At 48.3% G+C, this 14,597-nt stretch overlaps 1 protein-coding gene across 1 annotated transcript; it reads left to right on the top strand.

The window, feature by feature from the left end:
- Window positions 1-1,795: 1,795 nt before the first annotated feature.
- On the top strand, window positions 1,796-12,532 carry CLDN11 (claudin 11). The gene is made up of 3 exons (XM_005242840.3): window positions 1,796-2,255; window positions 5,035-5,199; window positions 11,351-12,532. The coding sequence occupies exons 1-3, from the start codon at window positions 2,030-2,032 to the stop codon at window positions 11,581-11,583; spliced, it is 624 nt and encodes a 207-aa protein (XP_005242897.1). The 5' UTR covers window positions 1,796-2,029; the 3' UTR covers window positions 11,584-12,532.
- The last annotated feature ends 2,065 nt before the right edge of the window (window positions 12,533-14,597 follow it).

Here is a 14,597-nt window from a genome sequence, read left to right as displayed (position 1 = left end):
CTGTAGGAGACTGATTTACAGTAGGATGTGTCCACAGCCTGCAAATTAAAATCTCACAGCATTTTAAAAAAAACCTCTTTTTTGCCCCTTAGGATGTGCCCGCGGTATCACCATGGCAAATGCCTCTCATCTCAGCTTTGGGATATCAAGATTTTGCAAAATTTTCTGGTAATTTGAAGAAAAATGCTTTGAAGTATGTTAGATATCTAAGTATTAGCATGATTTAGAGAATATGTGTGGTATTGAAACTCCAAAGGACTGGTGACAGCACTGTTGGACAACTCAGGTTGGGATCAGTCACCCCGAAGTGGTTAAGCAGCCTTGTGCCCGGTTTGAATCAAAAAGCAGTATTAAGCTGTGTGCATTTATACTTGATACAAAAAGATCAAATTTTAATTTACAGAATGATTTAAATTTAGATGGATGAAATGCCACTCTGAAAAAACGCGAACTGTGTCAGCGAAGAGGAGAGGCAGGAACGTGTTCATTTGTCAGCCCGTCTCCTTCCAAACTCGGGGGGTGATGCGTGATCTGTCCAACGTAATTGCATGGTACAGGAACAGGGATGGCACTAGTTTCACTCAAGAGATGACATCGTCCTGAACGATAAATCTCCTGAATAATATATCAGCAGGAATATTGTTTGAGGAGTAGATTAGGGAAGGAGTAACCAACATTATAAAACACATGTGAAAGCAGCTATTAAATTTCCATTTGTAAAAACTCCTCTTCAAAGATAATTTTCAGCTATTTACATAGTAGCTCCAGTATGCAGATGAAGCTTTGACAAACCAAAACTGTGGCCTCATGCTTGAATTTTGAATCCGAGGAACATGTGATGAAGCTTAAGATGGTCTTTGTGTTTTTCACTTTATTTGCTGCAGAACAGGGAACGAAATACCGTCGGATGCAGAGCAGGATGTATTTCACTCCCGGCACCTCCTCTTGGAGCGTAGCTTCCAATATTTATTTTTCACTAACAGCTCTAGGAATGAATCGAGTTCATTGTTGGGCCGTTGTCCTGTCGGGTTTGTCCCTGCCCCGTGCAGTGGGGACACCTCTCCGCTAGTGGTCCCCCCAGGCACGCGCTACGCTGCAAAATCAGCAGCGCCGGGGACGCGCGGTGATGAAATGTCACCGGGGATGTGCTGGCACCCGATCACACATAGATCTGCCTGTGAAAATGCAAAGCAAAGTTAGGAAAATACCCTGCCTGCCTGTTTCTCCTGATGCAGAGCGGGCTGTGAAGTTTCTCTGCCGACACTTAGAGGCGGGCTGTTCCTGCTTCTGTCAAGCAGACTAAAATTTACACCCGTAATGAGTCTGAGTAAAAAGCTGCTCCTTTTAATTTTAGCATTCAAAAGGTGCTGGTAAACACGTATTTGAGACTCCGGGAGTGCTAGGTGATACTTCTGAAAACCGAGGCGCAAGCAGAGAGTGCAGCGATGGGTCTTTTATGTTTTTGCAGTTACTGAAAACGGCACGAAAGAAGCGAGACGGATTATGTCCTTTCCCTGCAGCTGCGCTGATGGCTTTGACGAGGTGTCCGATTCCACCTCTTGAGTAACTCTGGCCACCGTGTTTCTTGCCCTGTCTTTCCATGTGGAGGTATCAGTGTGATCATTTGCCTCCAGCTCGAAAACACTGCCTCAATTTTTCTCCCTCGATGCTGCATTTTGAACAGCCGGGCTGTTTGCGTGTGACTGAAGCAGTGCGGTTTGTTTTTCATGCACGGGTGGGTGTAACTGCATCTCCTCCTCTCCGCGCTGTCCTTCCCCTCCGACTCTCTGGGTGAACTGGCAGAAGTTGGGGCTCCCGGCTCGCTCCTCCCATGCGCTATGGGGCTGGAGGCAGCTCTGACCCCTCCCAGGGAGGGAGCTGGGCAGAGGCAGCCGAGCTCCTGCAGCAGTGCCTGCCCAGGGACCCATCCCAGCAGACCCCATCCCTCCCGCTCGCAGCCGGCAGGTCCCTGGCCGGCTGAAGCCCTGCAGGCGCTCTCCTGCCCAGCTCGCCCCACCAAGGCAGCGCCATGGTGGCCACCTGCCTGCACCTGGCCGGGTTTGTCTGCAGTTTCATAGGGTGGATCGGGGTGGTTGTGGCGACGGCCACCAATGACTGGGTGGTGACTTGCGGCTACACCATTACCACCTGCAGGAAAATGGATGAGCTGGGATCCAAGGGGCTGTGGGCAGACTGCGTCATGGCAACAGGTCTCTATCACTGCAAGCCCCTCGTGGACATCCTCATCCTGCCAGGTACGTGTGCCCCGTCCTCCCCTTCCCGCTCGGCGAGGAGTGACGCCTTGCTCCAAGCAGCACCGGTCCTGCTTCTGGGGGGGTTGATGAAGATGGGTTGATGAGGGAGCTTCGTCTTCACCAGCGCAGGAGATGATCCAGTAAATAGGCTAAAGAATATGAATGACAGCTCTGAACATGATTCTCATAAATTATACCTGGTTGTAGTCATACCCAGGTATCATGTGTTATCTGTGGCTGTTAAAGTCCACTTAATGTTTAATCATTGTTCATGGTAAGCACTCGCTGTTCCTTTCACGTCTTGTATCTAGATTGCATTGCAAAACATGGATAGTGTAGTGAGGTATAACAGCGTACTTCGAGTTTTGCTTTGAGATGATGATGAGCTATTACAAATGTGAAGGTTCTATTCCTTAAGATGATTTTGAGTATAATGAATCTTTCAGCATCTATTATTAATGCTGCTATGGCTTTTAATCTTTTGAAAGATCGTCATTAGTCTTGACGGTCCTGATGCTTCCCACATTTTCTAAGGCAAGACAGAACTTTTACACGGCAAACAGATGTCACTATATTCAACTTGGTGTTTTCTAATTATATAGTAATTTTCATTAGTTTGCTGCAAAGCAAAAATTAAGCAAGGTGTTTAATCAGTATTAATACATCTTTTGAGCTAATTAGAGCTGTCAAAGTCTTGTGTGGTCTTGTCCCTGTAAGTTAAGCTAATGATCTCACCCGTTTCAATCACTGTTAACTCTGTAGCACTTCTTCATTCTTCTGTGGTTTAGATTTTACATCCTCTAGCATGTCAGAGATGCCTCTTCCAAAGCCGACAGGGTAGAAGTAACCATTCCTAGTAGTTTTCTTTCATGTTTCCTTATTAATTTGTTTAAGCTGTTGTGAAAATAAATTCACAAGAGGTTAGAAAGATTATTCATGAATTTCTCTGTTACAGAGCCTAGTCTGTCCCACATAGTGCTGAGCAATATTGAATCTCTCAGACTAGCTCCTATTCTCCCTTTCTCTGTGTGCAGACTTTTATTTCAGTAGGCTTACCTTCCTTATTGCTGCTCTTTTTCAATATGATCCAGCCCAGAAGACAGAGAAAAGGCTTGCCCAGAAGAAACATTTTCAAATGAAATTTAATAAATAGGTAAAGAGGTCTTTCGGCAGCAGAAAGCAATGCTTGTCTCCAGCAGAAACAAATCACAAAAGAAGATGCTTCTGCTTGTAACCTATATGGTAGCCACAGCTTTCAATGAGAGGGAAATTTATCCTGGTGTGCCCGATAGCTGAAATGTATTTAGTCTTTCATTGCTGGAGTCAAGTCTTTGAAATGAATGTGATTGTATTCTCGTTTAATTGGGACTGATTGCACACAGAAACCACACTGGGCACTGCCGTCTCCTTTGTTTAGGGTTGCTTTTTCGCTCTGAACTCCTCAGGTAACTCTTTGGTTAAGTTTCCTCTTGAAAAAAATCAAGCAAATATTCAGTATACACACAGTCTGCATTCCCAGGAACAGTAAAGTCCTCATTCCCGGTGTCTTACCTGTCTGTCAACAGGACTTGCTTGAGGCTCCTGTTTGCTGGTATTGTTTGAGGCGTCATAAAATTCCGTATCTGCATGTGGCAGCTTCACTTTGTTAATAAGAGGGGAAAGAAAGCCAGCATGCTTGCTCGGCTGAGACCGTTCCAAGAGCCGGTGGAGGCTCACCCGGCACTAGAGCAAATCTGACACTTGTTCTTTTTCTTTTGCATGCAGGTAGTGACCTATTTTTAGTTATTTATATATACATTTTATATAGTGTATATAAATTGATATTAAAATCTGTATACAATTATATATACCTTATATCTATCTGAATATATAAAAATGGATACATTATTATACATAGACCATCACAGAGTGGTAGAAATGTCACAGCCCTGCCCAGCACACCCACAGTCCCCGGCCCCAGTTGTTCCTCGCTGCCTTGTGTTCAGCGCAAGGGACAGGCAGGAGAGGGATGGCCACTGACGAAACACCGGGGAATGCCATGATGTCTGTAGGGACCCAGGGGGATAACGTGGCCCTTGGTTATGGCAACTCAAGCAGCTCTGCAAAGTGCGGTCATTTCTGCTCGCTAAGGAAGAGCTGTGCCGGCGGTCAGCTGGAGCCACGGGTCTCCCCTGAAACCCACTACCAGGCTGGACACCGCGGTGCAGCATCGGGAGGTGGCTGGGGCTGGTGGGCATCCCTCCTCCTCCCAGGTCAACGGCCCTCAGCTCCTCAGGGCGGCCGGCGGCCGTATCTCGTGGACGCCCATGCTTCAGTAACGGGTCTTCAGCTCTTCAGCCCTGCTCTGGCTGACTGTGGACCTCCCCTGCTCACAGCAAGCTGCTCTTCAGGACTTAAAAATCTTGTTATTTAATCAAAACTCTCCCTAGGAAAAGATACAGGAACACTCCTTCCTAGCTGTTTCTCCTACTTTCTCTTCCCATGTTTTCCACCTCCATGATTTCTCAGTGTCTTGCTGGGAAGAGCCCATGTTTTCCGGGCAGTGCTATTTCTTCACTGGAAAATGTTGAGCCTGCACACCCTGTGTTCAGGCGCTACCCACTGTACTGCCGTCTCACTCTCTCGTGCCTGGTGAAGATTTAACGTTTACACAAAGGGTTGAACCTGTCTCCCGTACTCCACGCAATTCTTGGGAGCTAATCGAAGAGGAACCTTTGTCCAAAGGTCTCCTTCTTTTGTGCCAAATAATCAAAATCCTCTTTCCTTGCCTTGCCAACAGGGTATGTCCAAGCATGTCGAGCACTGATGATCGCCGCCTCTGTCCTGGGTCTTCCCGCTATCTTCTTGCTGATAACGGTCTTGCCCTGTATCCGGATGGGCCACGAGCCTGGAGCTGCCAAGTACCGGCGGTCCCAGCTGGGAGGGATCCTCATCATCCTCTTGGGTAAGGCGCGGAGAGCCGGAGGCTCTGCTGCAGGGCGGCACGTTGCGAGCTGGTTGAGCACACGCACCTGGGCAGCTGCTGGCCGGGCTGGGCTGACCCTGCGGCTCTCCAGCAGCGCTGCCATCTGGGGGGGCACGAAGGGGAGCGGGAGGACAAAGACAGGAGGCAGGGAGCAAAGCAGGGTGAGGAAGGGAGGGCTGCAAACCCCTCCGGTGTGTTGCCTTGCGGCGTCCTCGGGCACAGCCACTGCCCATGTCTGCAGGAGGGTGACAGCGGCTGCGCATAGGCAGCTGCCTGCAGGCACTGGTTTTGCTGGTTCGCCGTGGAAGTGATGTTATTTTTGGAAAAGGGTCTAAACTTTCAAGCTGCTTACAGGGAATGGATAGCCTCTGGATTTTCCCCGGGCATCGCTGATGCAGTAGGGTCAAAGTAAGCTGAGGGGTGGGGGAAGGGAAGCCCGCTGGGTGGCATGGACCTGAGAAGAGGGATGGTATGTCCCCTGTGCCTCCCAGCCCCTCTGGCCAGCCTTGCCCTTGGCCTCCAAGTTCCCCTGGGAATTTCTTCCCATCCTCAGTGCCTGTGGAGGAGATTGTTTTGAGCAGGGCAGACTGTGGAGCTCATTGTCCCCGCCACAACACCTGCATGTTCTTGAAGCCTCGTCATCTCAGCAACAGCCTGCGGTGCCTTGTTTTTACCCGTCTGTGTGGCAGGGGAGGAGGGGGGAGGGAAAGTGGCCTCTTTGTGTGGCTCTGTTGGTCGCTGGCAGCCAGCGCTGACATCATGCCCGTCTTCTTTCTTCTTCTTCTTCTTCTCCTTACATTTTTTTTCAAGTGGGCACTGGATATAGCTGTACAGAGGGGCTGCCCTCTGGGCGCCCCTTCCCTGCCAGCCATCCCTCCTCGAGTGCCTCGGTGAGAAGCAGTCAGTACGAGTCACTACATCCGAAATCTAAGGGACTGGGACCAAGGGACCCTTTCAATGCCTGTTGTTTTTTTTGGTTTTGTTTTTTTTTTAAAGGCTTTATTTTTTAAAAAAGGGTTTAAGAGCATGTTGCCACAGCTGGGAGTCCTAAAATCAGCTTTATAGGGCCTGTTTAGAACATCCCCATAGTGAACAGTCATGTTAGAGAGCTGTTGGAATGTGACCTTCATCCCTGTCCTGAAACCTTGAGTCATGTATTTGGGCTCGGCGAAGTGAAAGGAAAAGTGTTTTTCTCTGTGTATGAATGACATTTTAGTGCCGGAGGGGTCCGCTCTGCTGGATTTCCCCTGCCAGGATGGGGGAGGCCCAGCAGAGCTGTGCTTTGTCGCAAATAAGCGTGAGTTTTCGGTTCCGACTGAGACCCGTGCTGTAGCTCAGCCCTGTTTGCATGGCTGCAGACGTGGAGGCGAGAGCATTGCCCCTAAATCCCGAAGGGTGACAGGATTACAGGACCAACACGCAGCAAACAAACTGCAGTGACAGTGTTGGGTAATGCTGCATCAGAGCACATGAAGTCCCGTGTCTTGCATGGTTGCACCAGGGTTTGGGGTCTGGTGTGCCACTCTGCCACCCTGCTGTGACACCAGGGAGGAGAACAGATGTCAGAGGGTGATCGAGAGGAGTTGTGATGCTCTGTAAGACAGGTTCTTCTCTGCCTCAGAACATGGTTTTCCCACTAGGTAGATCCTGTGAGGCAAGGAAATTATTTACAGTGACACTGGCAGACAAATGCTCTTTGGGTTGGATTTAGACTTCTTACGGATTTTTGCCCCTGTGAGTTTTGAAGCATCTACAGGTGAAGTGATTGCTCATGTCGCTGAAGTCCTGAATGATCTGGGCTGGCAGCAGCAGCCTGGTCACAATGTTTTAGTCACAATTACAATAATGCTCTTTTTGTTGGATCACAAATGAAAAATAAATAAGCTCCTTTTGCTCTTAAGTTGCTTTTTTCTTAAAAAAACCAAACCAACCCACATTTATTTTTACAGTCCCTTTGGAAGAAGAACAATATACAGAGCTTGGGACTTTCACATTATTTAGGCTGATTAATGATCTGTTCTTTGCAAAATGAGGTGTTATGATTCCAGAGCATTTAATAAGCATGAATCAGGCCTTGAAACACAGAATACTGGCTTAAAATTGATTATATTTTAGAAGTAATACACCCTGGACTGTTCTTATTTACCCTCTGGCCACTGAACCCTCATTCATGGTTTTCCCCAGCTGCAGGGGCTTCAGCCTTTTCCTCTAAGTGGAGACCAGCTCCCAGAGCTCTGGTAAAACAGAACAAATGCCAAACCCCTCGCTAACGTAGCAGAAATAGGGAGTGAAGATGTGATCAGGGGAGCTGGCCCCATGGCAAACCTCACTTGTTGATCAGGGAAGAGATGGCGGTTTGAGATTTATTATGAAGGAAAACAGGGGCTGAACTCAGGGAAGGGGTGGCAGATTGTCACTGAAATTTATTTAAAAGGAAAACGGGGGTTAAAACACAGTGTGGAGCCAAAAAAAAAAAAAAAAAAAGAAAGAAAAAAAAGAAAAAAGAAAAAGTTGAAAACTTGCCAGGAAAACAATGGGCTCAGATATTCCATTGATTTTTCTGTGTACTGATAATAGCAGGCTGCAGAGTGCAACCTGTGTGCACACCCTCCTATCCTGCCTGCTGATGTATTTATGTCTTTGCTTGATCCTATCTGTCTGAGAGAATTGATTTATTGCTGAAAACAATCGTCAGCAGAAGTTTGCTCTAAGCCAGTACGAAAACATTTCATACACTAGTGCTGATGGAAAAACCCTGGCCCATCCTGTGTTGTTGATACTAATTCGGGGGACCCCTTGCTGGGAACCAAGCGGGCATTTTCCTAATGGAGTGGGGGATTGGAGACACTGGAAAACGCGGATGAAAAATACATCAGTTACTGTGGATTACTACTGCAAAATGACCGTATTGGCTATTGTATACTAAACAAAGGATATTAACGAGTTTTTCTGGATACTGCATGAGATTTACTTCTAAGACCATAGATATCAAGATAAAAAGATTGCCTTGAACACAGGGAGGGGGAGAAAATCACGGATAATGTATTTCAACCAAATGCTTTGAAAGAGAAATCTGTGTGACTTTGAGTCAGCAACTCAGAATAATTAAATTTAGCCACAAAAGAAAAGTATTCTTTCTTCTGCAGAACTTGCTGTTAAGGAATTTGGCAGGGACTCGCTGTCCCTTGAGTTAGAGTAATCCTGCTCTGTCTGCCCCACCTCCGCAGGCACCTTCTGTGCTTCTTGTCTACGGGCACTTCATCTGGTTCCAGCAGGCCTGTAATGCCGAATAATAAGAGATTCAGCTCAGTGGACTGAGCTACCGCAAGTCCATAGTCAAAAAGGACTTAGAAATGCTGGGAGCCTGGGATGTATCCCTGTGGATTCGCAGTGACGTGATGGAGCGAGGACAACCATACCGTGCGTTACTGAGATGACTTTTCCGGGTAGAGGCAGTGGCTTTTGCAGGACTGCCTGCTCGAGCTGCAAAAAAGCACGTGTGTGCCCCCAAACACGCTTGTTTTTCCAACTAACCCTGCTGGTCTAATAGAAATATTCTGTTTGCAGACCTTCTCCTACCTTTCTGCTGGACTATACTGACTACAGCAGCTCTACTGTCTGAAGACTTTCTAATTTAGAGAAAGGCAAAGGGTCTCTCAGCAGCAGCGCAAAAGGGAAGGGCTATTAATTTCTATTCAAACACCTTTTCCATGTAGGCAGCTATTTTAGAACTTGAAACTTGCCTTAAAATGCCTTTTCCAGTCCCTTTGAGTTTCTTGGCAAATGAACTTTTTTTTTTTTTCAGCCTTTCTCTGTGGTACAGCTAGACCAGCCTTTGAGTTCACCAAGAAATATTGCCGTTGCAGACTGTCCTTTGCACATCCTCTGGGAGGATTTACAGCCCAATTTAATCTACGCAGAGCGATGAAATCCAGCCCTGTTTGAGGGCATTCCTCTGGCTGAGCGAAGGGGTCACCGGTGACTGACGGCAGCTGGTGGCCTCCGAAGGCAGAGAGGTCAAGCTAACCCGTGCAAAGTCCTTGGCTTGTGTTTCACAGCTTTCTAGTACTGTCAGCATTAAAATAAGGTGGTTTTACATGTAGCTGAGCCACACGCACAAGAGATGCTATTGTGTTAGCATCCCTGAGAGCTCTTCTCACCCCAGTGCAAGTGTTTTCTTCGATCCTGTGTGGTGGGGGAGGGTCTGGATGGATAAGGCTCTTATAGTCTATGGACATAAATATATATATATATATATATTTACTGCTGACAGAAAAAGAAAAGATGATTGTTTCTTTTTCTGAACAACAAAGAAGTGTTTTTTCCAGCCCATTAGAATGCTTTGTGGATTCCTAACTGATACATTTTTGTTTTAAAGCGTTAGAGGCTCATGAGCTGTTTGCAGGACTGATCCACACGCAGGAGAAATGCTGTTCTCCCCTTCTTGCCTTCTCTAAAAATTCCTTCCAGAGCTGTGGGGCCCTTGCTTTGAGAAGGCCTGAAATTATTACTGGCTTTATTAGCATCCTTCCAATGTTCTTCTCTTTTCCATAAGAAAATATTTTCTCTCACAATAACTGCAGCTATTGGGGATGGATTTTCTGTTGCACGGGCCAGGAGCTATGGTTTGCTCTCTGCTTTAACTAAACAATTTTATTTTTAATCTCACCCCCTTTTTTTTTCCCTCTTGCAACCTTAACTTTTTGACACTGCCTCCAGATACCTTTTAACGCGGTCGGTGGAAATCTGTAACTCTGCCACAGTCCTGTTATTGTTTTGCTCTGATTCTCTGATAGCCACAAGGATGGAGTCCTGCACAGCTTGTCCCGGAGGCAAGTAAATATTGACAGATTAATTCTTCTCAGATGTACAGGCCATAAAGGAGTATTGTTTTAGGACCTGCTCCTGTGAGGTGATTAACGCCATCAACTCCTGTCGCCCTCGGTGCATGCAAGGACTTTGCAGGATGGAGGCAGGACCCTTAGCGAGGGCAGCGAGTGTGACCTTGTGCAGCGCAAGGAGAACACAGGGCACGTGTTTTCTCTCTGCTAGGAGCAAACCACGCGTGTGTGCTGCACACTGAAACCCTGTGGTCCCTAGCCTGGCTGCCTGCAAAGTGCTGAATTTGAACCCGCTTTACTGTGTGAGGGCACCTCCTCCGCATCACCTGCCTAGTGGTCCTCGCAGCACCACTGCAGCAGCCTTCCTGGTCTTGGTGGGAAAAAACTATGGGATTTCAAGCAAAATTTGAAGTCTGCGGTCATTTTTTGACCGGCTGTAGACTCCAGGTAGAATCCTGTTTTCCCTTCTGCAAGGCCCTTCAGTTTCTACTGAATTCAATAGGTTTCTGGGGAGCCTCACTGGGTTTGTCACTCTGTACAGAGAAATTTTCTACAGGGAAGTGCAATCTGCTTTCCAGAGTTGTGGGACATTTCCTCCTCCATAAAAAAAAAACCAACACAACAGTGCTGCAGTGCTAATTATTCTGTCCCTGCCCATCTTCTGCTTGTGTTCTGTAAACCCTACTCTGCCCTTCTAAGGGCTGGGATGTTTCGTTAATGTGTATGTGACCATTCAGTGGAGCAACTCCAACGACGCTGATTGACATGGGCTGAGGACATAGTACGTGAGTTCGTGCAGAAATAGTGATTTAAACCAATTGACTCTGGGCCACCGATTTTACTGTCTCACCGATGCATATGGCTTTCGTGGCCTTGCTTCATACCTAACATATTCCTAATTCTGCAGCTCTCCAGAGCACCGGTTTCAGGGTGACTTTCATTCTTCCCACTTAAAGATATTTCTAGGAAACAAATTTGTTTCCCTTGTAATAATATATCAGATTGTGTCGAGCAGCAGTTGTTTTTTCTTCTCGTTTGTTGATGCCCAGGAGAGACGGCTGTTCTCTCTTGATCTTTCTCCCCGCAAGGCTCCCAAGCTGCCTCCTGCTCGGGGATCTCTCGGCCCTGATGCTGATGCTTCTGCATCCCACTGTGGGGCTGCAAGGGAGGAGGGATGGGCTTCCTCACTGTCCCCTGTCCTGCAGACCCTTCCTTCCCCTTCGGTGTGCTTTGTGTCCCCATGGTGGGGTTAGGTGCTGGCCTTACCGGTCCTTTCCATCTCTCCCCAGCCATGTGCGGCGTTGTTGCGACGATCTGGTTTCCCGTGTGTGCCCACCGTGAGACCACCATTATGAGCTTTGGCTACTCCCTGTACACGGGCTGGATCGGCTCTGCTCTCTGCCTCTTCGGTGGCTGCGTCATCGTCTGCTGCTCGGGAGATGCCCAGACGTTCGGTGAAAACCGTTTCTACTACGCCTCGGGATCCAGCTCCCCTACACACGCGAAGAGCGCTCACGTGTAAGCGCCCCAGGGACGTCCCACGGCTGCCGTCGGATGCTTTGGCTGGTGGGTTTGTGTGCCCTGGGCCTGCTTCTACTGACACACACTGCTGTCAGGCTCCCCGGGGAAGATTTAGAAAAGCAGCACAAATGTCTGGTAGTTTGAAGCATTATTCCCCCCATCTGTTCCCCCTTCTCTAGAACGAAAGCTCCAGCCAGCCCTACCTCTTGGTCCCCCCATTTTGTCCTGACCACCTACCCCACCTTCTTGCAGCCAGGATGACTCAGATGGTTCGGGGTTGTTGTGTGGGGTGTAGCGTTTTTATTTTATCTTCTAGCTCCCCTGATTATGGGAGAGTTAAAAGCAATAAAACAAAGGAGAGAGACACTTACCCATTGTTAGAAGGACTCTGGCAGCTTCTCCCACTGCTATTTGCTTTCCCCCGCTCAAGGTCACCGCTTCGGCACGGTTCGGGCGAGAGGGAAGGGAGGAAGGCTCTGCTCCCCAGCTGGGCAAATGTTTCTCTTTTGGAACAAGAGTAGGGGAATTATTTTCTGCCTTTCTCTGTAAATACTTTTGTATGAGTTTGGTCATTTTAGTAACAGTATTTCCCCCACCCCCACAGTCATCAGTATGAAGGAAACAGAACCCAAAGGTCCTAATTACATGGTAGATAACGGTGCCTTTTTATATAGTTTTAAATGACTTTGGGGGCTCTAATCCCCGCACTCTGGTTTCTTTTCTTTTTTTTTCCTTTGTACAGATCAGTTACTAAAAATGTATTTTTACATTTTTTTAAACTCCTTGCTTTCCTCCTCTCGATTTGCGTTCTGTCTTGCATCATTAAAGCAGCACGTTTTAACACGCAGTATAATGTACCTGTTACAATACAATTCTGGTGAGTACTGATGATGCCTTTGTACTTTCAGTGAAATACTGTACAATAAATAACAGAGTACCTGCAACTACTGGCTTCTTTTCCTTCCTTCCTGTGTGTTTCCATAGCTAGCTTTTCCATGACAGGGGTTTCCCAATGATTTTGAAGATTATTTTTTTTTAATAGTGGTTCAGGACAAGAGATTCTGCTCTGCTGTAGAATTAAGTGGGCCTTTTGTTTTTGGTTTGTTTTTTTTTAAAATATTTAAAATAGAAGTAATCTTCCTGCATGGTACTGACCGCTGCCTTTACCCATTCATTCTTTCAATGTTCCCAGTAGCAGCTTGCACCAGTGGTACTGGCTCTGGTGCTCTTCATATAAGGGGGACTTAGAAACCCGCTGAGGGGGTGGAGATGTACCCCCGTGCTGCTCGGGCGTGCTGAAGTTGAGAAGTCATGTCGCTGGAAGTGCTCTTAACTAAAATAAGAGTCTGATCTGGGGTCATCACTCTGATTAAAACCATGTAAGATCAGGATCTAGCTCTGCCCTTACCAGAGGCTGTAGCAATTTAATTATGGTGATACAAAATCCCATCTGTTCCCAGAGATGTTAACTCAGTTCAAATAATTTGTGTAAGCCAGGCTGCAGGAACAGGAAAAGAGGCACAGCCGCTGTGCAGACATGGACAAGGGGGACAGCCCAGGTGTTGAGTGCCGGAGGAGAGGGCACTGAGCAAGCAGGGGAAAGGACTGACCAAATTGTTTGGGGTGACGGAGAAGAAATTGAAAACATGGCTGCTAGTCAAGCCTCGGCGGATTAGGGACTGTCCTCTCGTCTTGGTCTACTTCAGCTGGAGAACCCAAGCTGGGCAACGCAGCCATGGGCAAGGATGCTGCAGCTCCCACCCCTCGCCTCCTCCATGTGGGAAGCTGAGGCCAGAGCATTTAAAAGGAGTCAGAAGGAGGATGGCTGTGCTCCATGACGACCCTTTGCCTGCATGGACAAGAGATGGGCAGCAGCGCTAGCATCTGCCTTTAATACCGAGCAGTCTTGAAGGCGTCTCTTGTGTGAACTTTGCATTGCTGCCATCCTATACAATGCACCCAAGGCGGGCAGCGGCGCGGGGCTGGTGGCAGGACACTTGTGCCCATTACATCACAGGCAGGGCACAGGCAGTTGTTGTACGCGCTGGAGAGACGCTATAAGTGCTGCCATTGATGTGTGGGTGCCATGGGCGAAGGGGCGGCGCACAGGCGTGCCAGCTTGTGCAGGCTGCCCGGGGATTGTGGATTGTGCGCCGCTGCCTGCCGCTTTGGCTGGTTAACCCCGGGGCCAGCGGCAGCGGGGGAGACCTCCAAGCAGAAAGCTGCTGGAACACTGCCCAGCCAACGGCCCTGGAGTAAACTGGGAGGGAAAAGCAGAGCAAAACCTGTCTGAGATGCCTGAGGGGGGTGGTGGGGGTGGCAAGGTGCTGGTGCTGCCGGAGGGGCTGGGGCAGTGGTGCCTGACCCAGTGGGGAATAAGCCCTGCTGGGCAGCACTTAACGGGTTTTTTTGCTGCCCAAACCTTGAGGCTGCATCTTGGCATCTTCAGGCATGTGGGGCTGGGGACCCTCGGCAGGGGACAGTGCTGGGGCTCTGCTTGCTCTGCCCATGGTCACAGCTTACCAGCACATGAGCCCAAATCCAGCCCTTGAAAGGCCCAGGACAAGCTGCTCAGAGGAAGGAAGAAGCTGTGTTTCAGGGAAGTGAAGAAAAAACCAAAGAAAGCAAAACAACCCCAGTTGCAGCGGCGGGGAAAACAGACACGTGCACCCGCGGGGTGCAAGGAGATGGGGCCAAGAACGTCACAGGATATTAGTGCTGGCACCGCAGAGGGGAAGTGTTTGGAGGAAGCACAAAGAATATTAAACTTTTCTAGTTTTTAAAGGATCAAAGCTGAAATACCTGCTTTGCACCCTCCCAAAACACCCCGCTCCCCCGTGGGGTTCTCCGGGGCCAGGCTGGCCATGGTGCTGTTGGCACTTGAAGGCTTTTGGTGCTCATTTGCTGATCTGAAGCCTCAAAACAGAGTCAAATATAGTTCTCCTGAACAGAAAAACTGTTCCACGCTGTGCCTAATGTCAGCCGTGGAGCGGTGGGAGCGAGCTCTGGTGGCCA

The sequence above is a fragment of the Falco peregrinus genome, chromosome 12, assembly GCF_023634155.1.
Source record: "Falco peregrinus isolate bFalPer1 chromosome 12, bFalPer1.pri, whole genome shotgun sequence".
In the NCBI taxonomy this organism is placed as follows: domain Eukaryota; kingdom Metazoa; phylum Chordata; class Aves; order Falconiformes; family Falconidae; genus Falco; species Falco peregrinus.
This window is presented reverse-complemented; position numbering and strand designations above follow the sequence as displayed.

Coding starts and splice junctions, on each gene's coding strand:
- CLDN11 (XM_005242840.3), top strand. CDS start 2,030: ATGGTGGCCACCTGCCTGCACCTGGCCGGGTTTGTCTGCAGTTTCATA. Junction 2,256..5,034: donor GGACATCCTCATCCTGCCAG/GTACGTGTGCCC, acceptor CCTTGCCAACAG/GGTATGTCCAAGCATGTCGA. Junction 5,200..11,350: donor GATCCTCATCATCCTCTTGG/GTAAGGCGCGGA, acceptor ATCTCTCCCCAG/CCATGTGCGGCGTTGTTGCG.